The 11,294-nt window shown below is 43.1% G+C and overlaps 2 protein-coding genes across 2 annotated transcripts; one reads left to right on the forward strand and one right to left on the reverse strand.

The window, feature by feature from the left end:
- Positions 1–4,152: 4,152 nt before the first annotated feature.
- Positions 4,153–7,332, reverse strand: LOC309542811 (small ribosomal subunit protein uS12). Its single transcript, XM_082241702.1, has 4 exons — positions 7,224–7,332; positions 5,861–6,020; positions 4,741–4,861; positions 4,153–4,345 (listed from the first exon to the last, which is right to left on the reverse strand). Exons 1-4 carry the CDS (start codon positions 7,225–7,227, stop codon positions 4,199–4,201), a joined length of 432 nt encoding a protein of 143 aa, XP_082097828.1. The 5' UTR covers positions 7,228–7,332; the 3' UTR covers positions 4,153–4,198.
- A 521-nt stretch (positions 7,333–7,853) lies between these two features.
- On the forward strand, positions 7,854–10,893 carry LOC309542812 (small ribosomal subunit protein uS12). The gene is made up of 4 exons (XM_082241703.1): positions 7,854–7,995; positions 8,781–8,940; positions 9,788–9,908; positions 10,700–10,893. Exons 1-4 carry the CDS (start codon positions 7,992–7,994, stop codon positions 10,844–10,846), a joined length of 432 nt encoding a protein of 143 aa, XP_082097829.1. The 5' UTR covers positions 7,854–7,991; the 3' UTR covers positions 10,847–10,893.
- The last annotated feature ends 401 nt before the right edge of the window (positions 10,894–11,294 follow it).

The following is an 11,294-nucleotide window of genomic DNA, read 5'->3' on the forward strand; positions in this document are numbered from 1 at the left end:
CATATATATGTACACACACACACACAAATCCAAAAAAGAAGAAAAAGCTCCAGACTTTTTGCACTAAGGAAAGTGCTGGTAAAAGGCACTGGCAAATGTGGGTAACAGTTATTTGGTGTGTCATCATATAACATCTCCACAAATATATCAGAACGAATTCTCAAAAAACCAGTTGTTTTCTTTTTATTGCTGTTCTCTATTGTGTTTCTTCCCCACTTGTCAACAGAAGGCCCCAGGGGCAGGTTACAGCATATAAAAGCACAACTAAAACAGTAAAATAACAGCAGCAAACCTGCTAAAAACCAAGTCGCTTTCCAGGGAGAAAGTCACACTGAACTTAGTGGGACTTACTAATGAGTAGACAAATGCTGTAAAGCTGATTGTTGAATGGCTAGGCCTTCAGATGTTTTGGACTACAACTATCATCGGCTCCAGCTAGCATGGACAATAGTCAGGGATGAAGGGAGTTGTGGTCCAAAAAACATTTGGAGGGTGTCATGTTGGCTATCCCTTGCCTGCATTATGAAGCCAAATAACCGTGAATTCATCGCTCACAGACTTAACACACAACTTCCCCCTCTTTTGTTTTCCAAATTTTCCATTCTGTAAAGACTAAAACCTTCCCAATTTTGGTAAGAATTCATCAACCACCATAAAACAAATGCCACATCTAAGCCACATAAAATTACTCAAGTTGTGGTATTGCTACTGCTGGCTGAGGAAGAAGTGTCTGCCAGCTTGCATGCAGATTCAAAACACCTGGCATGGAATGATATAAGGAGAGTAGCTTTTAAGAGACAGGCCAAGTGGAGGGATTTCCCATGCAGCTGCCAAGGCTGAGCCGAAAAGCAAGCCCTTACTGGAACAGATCGTCTGTTACCTTCAGGTACATATCTGAGGTGGCATAGCCCCCTCATCTTCTCCAAGAGCATCTCTAGAGCCATAGTGCCTCCAGTGTGGAACACGTCTGACCCCCTCTTCTGCTAGCATTGTGTCATAATCGAGAGCAGTCTGAAAGGCGGCTCTCTGGCATTTGCAGACAATCCTTTGGGGTTGTATTCTGATAAGTGAGCAGTTTCCAACAGCAATGGTGCTCCTCTTTTGGCTAAGGATTGATGAAGAAAAGGATAACGAAAGAAACGATTCCCACTACTACGCCTTATATAGCAGCAGTAAGAGCAGCATCTTCATAAATTGCATTAGAAGATGCATTTACTCGAGAGACTGAAAGCGTAAGCTGATTTACTCTGTTCTTTGGAAGTGTACTAACTCTTGCCATCAATACAGTGATTGAATCCGAGAAGCAAGACAGCTTTAGCTTCACATATTTACATTTCCTCCGCAGCGTTGCCAAATCTGTGAAACAACATGGTTTTCTCTTATTTCCAGCACCCTGTTAAAACTCCCCATTGCTTTTTGCTAGAAACATGGGTGCTGGGGAATCCTAAAATTTGTATGTCGAGATATGCACACATCCAGGTAATCAGCAAGAGGTTTAGAGTAATCTTTTGAGACTACTATTAAAATTGGTTGCCAGGCTCAGACTCCCTGCACTTTTCTGAAGCAAAGGCTTCCTGGGCCAGCTGGCAGCTCACATAAATGCTACTTGTTATGATCTAATGGTTTTGCTTCTGCAAATGTTGCAAGATTTGGAAACCCCAAAATGCAGTAATATAAACAGGAGTTTTGGTGCCTTTTATTATTAGAGGAGTTTGGGGGTGCTTTTTCAGGGCAGCTGGTTGTGGTGGCAAAGAATAGAAACCTGAAGCTACCTAACAGACTAGAAACCAAGAGCTGACAAGGGTCTCCGAAAATGGATAGCAAAAATCCTTTTATGGCAGGGGTGGGTGGGGAGGGGACTTGGCACTTCTGTTTTGATTGGTTGATGGTTGAAAGGCACAAGGGTTTTCTATATGTTTGCTAGAGAATCAGAGCTGTTTCCATTTATCCATGGACATCTGCTGCTACATCGAAACACAGAAGACTGGTAGCAAGTCCCAGATGCTACTTCATCTATAAAGATATTACTTTATCTGCAAGTATCATCCCCAAAAGACACAGAACATATTATGGCTTCAGGCATGATAGTATGGATCCAAACAAATTTCACTATGCATAGGTTCTTCTTAAAACGCTCTCCTTGGTTAGCATACTGTTTTAAAAATGGCCTGTGCCATTACTGCATTTCCCCAGCTAGCAGTTTGAGGGGTACATTGCTCTCTGGCTTATGGGATTCCCCATACGCACCTGGTTGGTCACTGTGAGAACAGGATACTGGACTATAGGTCTTTGGTCTGATCATGCAGGACTTTTGTGTTAAGTGAAAAACTTGTTGAGATATTTGTTTTGGAGACCTGGGAAGAGCCAACAAATGGAAATATCTGTGGCAGAGTAAATAAAGCAATTCCTTTCATTTGACCGAACAGTGAAAACGAATGCCAGATACATGAGATCTTAAAAAGTTACCTATAACTTTATTCAAATGCAGGTGTGCAAAGCAAGTGAAAAATGTAATCACAAGTGTTCCCATAGTGGTAAGTTGACTTGTCATCTGAGTGTGCTTAAAGTGAAGTAGTTAGAAACTGGAAGCTTAACTAGATAGACCCATTGTCTGGTCATCACTGATGCTCAGAATTAAACAGGAGCTATGTTATTTGGAATACAAACTTTATGGCAGTAATTAATCAAGTCAAGCCTCCTACCATAAAACAAATGCCTCAAACCCTAGAACTAGAGAGATAAAAAATTTGTTTTGGAAATAAAACGTATTTCCAAATATGTTTTATTACGTATAAAATATGTTTAAATACGTTGGGAGCTGGGGGCACTGTTATACGGTGGTTCCGCTCCTTTCTCCTGGGCCGTGTTCAGAAAGTGGTGGTGGGGGATGAGTGTTCAGACCCCTGGGCTCTCAGTTGTGGGGTGCCTCAGGGTTCTGTCCTCTCCCCCATGCTTTTTAATATCTATATGAAGCTGCTGGGAGAGATCATCAGGGGGGTTGGGCTGGGTGTTCATCAGTATGCAGATGACACCCAGCACTACCTCTCCTTTAAATCAGAACCAGTGAAGGCGGTGAAGGTCCTGTGTGAGTGCCCGGAGGCTGTTGGAGGATGGATGGCGGCTAACAGATTGAGGTTGAATCCTGACAAGACAGAAGTACTGTTTTTGGGGGACGGGGCGGGCGGGTGTGGGGGATTCCCTGGTCCTGAATGGGGTAACTGTGCCCCAGAAGGAACAGGTGCGCAGCCTGGGAGTCATTTTGGACTCACAGCTGTCCATGGAGGCACAGGTTAATTCTGTGTCCAGGGCAGCTGTCTACCAGCTCCACCTGGTACGCAGGCTAAGACCCTACCTGCCCGCGGACTGTCTTGCCAGAGTGGTGCATGCTCTAGTTATCTCCCGCTTGGACTACTGCAACGCGCTCTACGTGGGGCTACCTTTGAAGGTGACCCAGAAACTGCAATTAATTCAGAATGCGGCAGCTAGACTGGTGACTGGGAGTGGCCGCTGGGACCACATAACACCGGTTCTGAGAGATCTGTATTGGCTCCCAGTACATTTCCGAGCACAATTCAAAGTGTTGGTGCTGACCTTTAAAGCCCTAAATGGCCTCGGTCCAGTATACCTGAAGGAGCGTCTCCACCCCCATCGTTCAGCCCGGACACTGAGATCCAGCACCGAGGGCCTTCTGGCGGTTCCCTCATTGCGAGAAGTAAGGTTACAGGGAACCACGCAGAGGGCCTTCTCAGTAGTGGCGCCTGCCCTGTGGAACGCCCTCCCAGCAGATGTCAAAGCAATAAACAACTATTTTACTTTTAAAAGGCATCTGAAGGCAGCCCTCTTTAGGGAAGTTTTAATGTTTGAAGCTGTACTGTTTTTAATATTCAGTTGGAAGCTGCCCAGAGTGGCTGGGGATACCCAGCCAGATGGGCGGGGTATAAATAATAAATTATTATTATATTCTTATTATTATTTCAAGACCATCTTTCTTAAGCTCTGCTAAACAAAACCTGGGACCCTTGCAGGATGTACCTACCCATAGCCCAATAATGACTTCCTTAATTAAAGAAAAGGTATTAGAGATGTTGAACTTTCATTTCTAAACAATCTACGTATAATGCCAATACCACTTTTTTAAAAACCACAAAGGTATTTCTTAGAAGAAAACTTTATTGATCATCTTGATAACAACATAACTTTATGACCGGGGTCTCTCCTTTTTGCCTTTGTACAAGGCTAACAGAGAAACATTTGCTACTTTGACGACCTTGAAACGAACTCCTGGAATGTCACCAACAGCGTGACCTTTCCGACCAAAGCCAGCAACCAGGACTTCATCGTTCTCCTGGAATTAAAACAAAACAAATCAATTATTTTCTCGCTGCGAATAAGGAGTTTGCAAATCTCAAACATTATAGCCAACCAAATTCTCCTCCACCCTGTTTACTGGCAAAGCCAGATATTAGCAATATCTACCCTGAATAGGGGTATCTCTTTTCCTGAACTGCTGAGATGCATTTATCACCATTCTTAAGAAAAGTGTGGATTCTTAGAAACCAAGTTCAAGTGCGAAATATTATCCTAGTCACCACCATAAAATTAAATTACAAAGCTTTAAATCACAATATTGAAATATCGTCCCTGTTTCTACTACACAGAGCAGCAATACATACTAGTAAAAACTGGGTGGAGTATTTTTTTGCATATTGTTTTATTAGGGTGTTTTTTTGGATACATTACCTCAATGAAGTTCAAACAACCATCGTTAGGAACAAATGCTGTTATTTTTTTGCCATTCTTGATCAGCTGGACTCGGACACACTTCCTGATGGCAGAATTTGGCTGCTTAGCCTCCACGCCACTAACACAGAAAAAGGAAGAAATAGACACTGTATATTTAGTACAACTGTCTCACCTAGTACAGTAAAAACACTACATTCATCAGAACTTTGACTCTAAGCAGATATATTTCACAAAAGTCCCTCAAACTAAATAGAGCCATTGAAAGTATCAATTGTTTTTGTATGAACAGCTTGAATTCACTGTGTTTAGATGAGAACAAGATATTAATAGGATTGTGCTGTTAATCTTTCAATAAAAGGTAAAGGACCCTTGACAGTTAAGTCCAGTCACAGACGACTCTGAGGTTGCGGTGCTCATCTTGCTTTACAGGCCAAGGGAGCCGGTGTTTGTCCGCAGAAAGTTTTTCTGGGTCATGTGGCCAGCATGACTAAGCCGCTTCTGGTGCAACGGAACACCAAAACCAGAGCAGCATACGGAAATGCCGTTTACCTTCCCGCCAGAGCGGCACCTATTTATCTACTTGCACTTTGATATGCTTTCGAACTGCTAGGTTGGCAGGAGCTGGGACCGAGCAACGGGAGCTAACCCCGTCGTGGGGATTCGAACCACTGACCTTCTGATCGGCAAGCCCAAGAGGCTCAGTAGTTTAGACCACAGCACCACCCGCGTCAGTAGATGACCCAAACTGGCAACTCTACTTCAAGCTTTGTAAGTTTTATATCTTACTTTTTTCCTTAAGACTTAAAATACCTAAATGGAATATGTTTGAAATGAAAAGACTAACTAAACAGTCGAGTATTTGTTATTTGTAGAAACACCTACTACTGACTTAAATCAGTTAATCCCTGGACTGGCTCAAGCTTGAAATTTCTTAAGGGCCAGAATAAATTAAATCACTAATTTCCAGATGCAAGAAATAGGCAATAGTGCTCCCCTGTCTTGTGTATCAATTTAGATTGTATTTATGTCACCAGTACTGCTCCGCAGTATGAAATTCTTTACAGGAAATCTGGCGGATGCAAATGAACACACTATACATGTTTTTGATGAAACTCACACTTTTTCCAGGACAATCCCTTTGGCATGGGAAGCTCCCCCAAAAGGGTTGGCTTTCAAAGCAGTGCCCAGATGGGCCTTCTTGTATTGTTTGTCATGCCATTTCTGATCACGTCGGTGACTGCGCAACTTCCTGGCAGTACGAAGTCCGCGACACTTGCCTAGAAAACAGTACATTAGAGGTTAGTGAAGACATGCGCCTAAGTTCATACAACTACCAACCACCATGTACCTCAATTCACTCTAGTACCCCTATCTGCAGTGTGACAGAATTCACAATACCCATTTTTTGTCTTTAGATTTGGAACCACACTGTAAACTTATGGTACACTTTCTAATACCAAATCTTTTTTTTCTTGCACAATCGTTTTTAAAGCCTTGATGGTAGCCAATAAAACCTGGAAACAGGGTGGTCTGTGATTAACACCTTATATACCACATACTTATGGATGGATATTTCTCCTGGTCAATGAGAGTAGTTCACATTACTGCATAGTGACCCTCAAAACCCTATATGCATGTGTAGTGATCCTTAGTACTTTTGGAGTTCCATCCTGACTTCCTTCTGCAATATATTCTGGCCCTAAGTATTCAAAATTCAAGGAAGAAAATAACTCCAAACAACTTTAGAACCAAATATCTGCATGTAAACCACACACAACATTTCTAGATTCATTCTGATCACAACATGAGTTTTTGAACTGCAGGACCTGGAACTTGGTGCCCATCTTGCAAACTATCTATAGTTAGCTGAGCTGCAAATCTCAGCTTCCCAATAGTTCATCCAGGATACTCCATGCAGTAACACATGTAATCCTGGTGGAAGTTTATATGGCATTTCGCAGATATGTCTGCTGCACACCTCTTCCATTCAAATAATAATTCGCAGGCATGACAGTTTAACGATTGGCACTTCCCCTGCAAAGAAATATTTCCTATTCTTTTATTTTTATACTTTGATTCATACAGCCATGCACTTCAACGGGGGGCTGATCCCTCAAGCCTTAAATTATTCCACTGCCTTATTCCTTACAGTGGACAACTAGATTTCACTGAGTTGAAGCATTCCCCAGCCTTCCTCCTAGCCGCTGACCGACCTTTCTACGCGCACTTTATAATTAGCAGGCAACGCCGCATCTTGCGGCAGCGAGTTCCACCGGTCATCACAAGCCGCGTGCGCGACTTCCGAGGCCTGCGCCTGCCGTGCGCCTAACATCTCAAAGGATCGGGCGGCGACAGCTCTAGAAAGGGCTGAAGGGGGAGGGGCACCATTCCCCCTGCATATCAGGGGCCCGCGGGGTCTCCTCTCTCTCCCCGCCGCTCCCACTGGGATAACGTGGCGCCCCCGACTCGGAGCCACTCACCCATCGTGCCGTCCGACGATCCCGAGGAGGAAAGAGAAAGGCCCACAATCCACCGCGGCAAAGAGACCCCGCTCCGAGGACCTCGGGAACGGGCTGCCTAAGCCGGTGCCTAACCGGGGAAGGAAAAGTTTGAGCGGGTTGGCAAAAGATGGCGGCTGCCGCGCGATGCGTTGTGGGAGTCGTAGTTCTCAGGCTGCGCCATCTCTGCCGCCCCCTCCCCTCAGATATTAAAAGGAAAAGACCACACACACCGTTCTTTTCTGTGCTTGCTTATACGTAATAGTGTGTGTGTGTGTATATTACACGACTTTGCAGCCGGTGTTCTGGTCGCGACTTCCGCTATTCCTTCACGCCTTTATTTCTCGCGCGTGGTACCGTGCGGCCTCTTCCACCACGGAGAAGCTACGGCTAGAGCGCCTCTTAGGCCATCCAATATGGCGGCTTTTATTTAAAGCCGGAAGTTCACTCTCACCCTCCCTCCCCCCACAACCTGCGATTTCCTAATTTATTAGTAAAGCTTCAAGTTTTTTCTTGACACGCATACACACACCCTTCAGCTTTCGGCACCCGCTCGGCGCTTCGTTTTCACAGCCACCTCTTTCACCTCAGTGAGGCGTTTCGGAAGGAAGGGAGACAGGCGCGAAAGTAGACGCCCCGCGTGAGGTCCTCGGCGAGAAGCTGTCGCGGTGGCTTGTGGGTCATCCTCGCTCTCTCCCTCTCTCAGGCTCCTTCGGGCGAACCGGCAGCAGCTGCAGCAGGAGGAGGAAGATGGGTGAGCGGAGCGGGGCGTTTTGGATTTGGGAACGCGCGAGTTGCCCCTTCCCTGGGCTGCCTCGTTAAGAGGTTCTCAGTAACGTGGTCGAGCTGGCTTGAGACCAGAAATGGCATGGCAAACGCGTGTTTTCCGTGCAGACGTGACGTTTCAGTTTGCGGGCTGCTCTCTTTTATTGGGGGGGGGGCAGAAACAAATCGTTATGGCAGGGGTATGTTTCTCCAAGTTATCTACTTTGCTACTTTTTACACCTCAGGTTAAAGCTCCCGCGCCTCCCCGCCCCCAATGTTCCTGGACTGTTTAACTTTTCAAACTTCGTAGTACCATTCTATGCATTTTCTGCTGCCCACTATTCTATTATTGAATTTACTTTATTATTATTATTACTATTTTACTGGAAATATTGATGCACACCCTCGCTTGTAGGGATCCAGCAGAAATTATTAGGTGGAGGAAGGGTGATGGCATATTTTGCTGATGACCCTCAGAGCCATCTCCATCCCACTGCTGCAGCTTTTGTGGGGGCTGCAGCAAAAAGGAGGGTTTGGTGCAAATCACTCGCACCTCCCACTTCCTCCAAGCATGTAGGGAACACTGCTGATTTCGGGTCTGAATACAAACGACTGAAGGATATTTTTGTAATAAAATAGCATATATTTAAGCTCAAGCATCAGAAGCTACAGCAGTGCTGTTTAAATGAAGTCCTTTAAAGACAAGCTTAGGGACGTTGTCATTACTTGGTTCGTAAAGATGAAAGGCTTTCTCAATTTGTTTTGTCCTTTCAGGCAAGTGCCGTGGGCTTCGGACAGCCAGGAAGCTGCGCAGTCATCGCCGAGACCAGAAATGGCATGACAAACAATACAAGAAGGCACATCTGGGTACTGCTTTGAAAGCCAACCCTTTTGGGGGAGCTTCCCATGCCAAAGGAATTGTCTTGGAAAAAGTGTGAGTGAAGCTTCTTAGTGGGACTAATGAGAGAGAAACTCTGAATGGTTTGTTTGCTTGTTTTGTCCTAGCACCAAAGAGGATATTGAAACATTTCTGTAGCATATAGTAAAACATTTGTGTATTACACCAGTTGTTCTAAATCTGTACAGACTTGGGCATATCTAAGATCATTTATAACAGTGGACTTAGGAGACTATCAGTACTGTTTTGTGGAGGGAAATGTAAACATTCAGGCCAGACGTTCATGAAATTCAGGAAAGTATAGATTGAGAATCCTTACGTTATTTAACCATGCTCATTCACACACAAAAAAAGCTTTGTTGATAACACATATATCATAGCATTGGTTTATTCTAAAACTGCAGGATAAAATTTCTGTGTAAACGTTTTACAGTTAAAAGTCCTAAAGGATTCACTTTCTGGAGAGTTTTTTTTTAATTCTTGTCACTCTGTTCTTATTACTAAAGGTAGAAAATATTGGGTAACTTTTCCCCTTTAAAAATTGTGATTAGCATATGGGGTGATCGTCAGTTATGTTTTACTCACAGCAGACCCAATAAAATGAATGAACATGGCTAAGTAAGGTCCATTAATTTTAGTAGGTCTATTGTTGAGTAAAACTTAGTTGAACAAAACCCACTGTCTACAAAATTGTGTTCCACTTCATTATTTTTTAAAATTAGTTTAAGTAGTCTAGGATCAGTTACTGTTATGTCTTCTGACTGCCAGCAGAATCCTATAAATGTTTAAGTAAAAAATTAGTAAATTTGAATTAAATATAACTAGCAATGGAACTTAGAAATTTATTGCTCAAATCATTTCTGTTGTCCACTTCATGTTTCAGTGGTGTTGAAGCTAAGCAGCCAAATTCTGCCATCAGGAAGTGTGTCCGAGTTCAGCTCATCAAGAATGGAAAGAAAATAACAGCCTTTGTTCCTAATGATGGTTGTCTGAACTTCATTGAGGTAATCATATTCCAGAAACCGTTATTTATTGTATTTATTTATTTATTTATTTTCTTGTATAAATAAACCCACTTTTCATCATATTAATCAAGGGTAGGTTACAACAAATTCCTGAGCCAAACAGGCCAGTACCAACATAAAATAGCACAAAACATTTTAGAAATATGAAGCTAAAGGACCCCTGGACAGTTAAGTCCAGTCAAAGGTTACTATGGGATGTGGTACTCATCTCGCTTCAGGCTGAGGAAGCCGGCATTTGTCCTCAGACAGCTTTCCGGGTCATGTGGCCAGCGTCTTCTCGTGCAATGGGACACTGTGCCAGCGCGCACGGAAACTCCATTTACTTTCTTGCCACAGTGGTACCTATTTATCTACTCTGGCTGGTATGCTTTTGAACTACTTGGTTCAAGGAGCTGGGACAAAGCAAAGGGAACTCATCCCAACACTCAGATTTGAACTTCCAACTTTATGATTGGCAAGGCCAAGAGGCTCAGTGGCTTAGACCACAGCGCCACCGCTTCCTGTTTTAGAAATATACACAGCTCTAGAAATAGTTCTTTATACAGCAAATGGTACAATCACAGCAACTAGCCACAGTACCTACCCCTTTAAAAGTTTGAGCAAAGTGGTGCTGTTGGTGAAAATAATATGCAGTTCAACTGAGAAAAAGAATGAATTAATTGAACCAAACTACTTTATTACAGCTGCTTGTAGTTATAAAAGCTTTAAAAAATGTATGCATGTGTATTTGTTGTGAACAAACACTTCTTGCTTTCTCATTTTATCTGTAGGAGAACGATGAAGTCCTGGTTGCTGGCTTTGGTCGGAAAGGGCATGCTGTTGGTGACATTCCAGGAGTTCGTTTCAAGGTCGTCAAAGTAGCAAATGTTTCTCTGTTAGCATTGTACAAAGGCAAGAAAGAGAGACCAAGATCATAATATCTGTGATGCTGCATTCAGCTATAATAAAACTTCTCATTTGACAATATGTTTCTGAGGAATCTTTTCATAGTAGTTCAGCTTTTTGTAGTATGGAAGTAATTTCACAACAGAATTCTCTCTTGTACAAGTTGGGTTGTTTTAACTTTTACATGGCTTTTCTGTGCAAATGTGGTTTCTAGTTGGTCTGTATATGATTGTAGCCTCAGTTGCAGAAGAATTTGGTTCCATTCTGAACCACAGAAATGAAAGCAGTGTAAAGGAATGTCTACATATTAGCGACACTTTAAAATTCATTCATGCAGCAGTGTGTCACTTTCTTTTAAGTATTGACATAACTAAAAGTTAAATGACAATTTTTGCTTGATGCTTATGTTGCTGGGCTTGCTTATTAAAAAAGGGAGAAAACTAGCCTTTTAAGGAAAAGTGGATTTTTGGCAGAACACAA

The sequence above is a fragment of the Podarcis vaucheri genome (assembly GCF_965113315.1).
Source record: "Podarcis vaucheri genome assembly, chromosome: 11".
Lineage (NCBI taxonomy): Eukaryota > Metazoa > Chordata > Lepidosauria > Squamata > Lacertidae > Podarcis > Podarcis vaucheri.

Excerpts from the sequence above, each read along its gene's own strand:
- LOC309542812 (XM_082241703.1), top strand. Across the intron at positions 8,941-9,787 it reads GGAATTGTCTTGGAAAAAGT|TGGTGTTGAAGCTAAGCAGC; the intron begins GTGAGTGAAGCT and ends TTCATGTTTCAG. Across the intron at positions 9,909-10,699 it reads GTTGTCTGAACTTCATTGAG|GAGAACGATGAAGTCCTGGT; the intron begins GTAATCATATTC and ends TTTTATCTGTAG.
- LOC309542811 (XM_082241702.1), bottom strand. Across the intron at positions 4,862-5,860 it reads GGGATTGTCCTGGAAAAAGT|TGGCGTGGAGGCTAAGCAGC; the intron begins GTGAGTTTCATC and ends TTTCTGTGTTAG. Across the intron at positions 4,346-4,740 it reads GTTGTTTGAACTTCATTGAG|GAGAACGATGAAGTCCTGGT; the intron begins GTAATGTATCCA and ends TTTTAATTCCAG.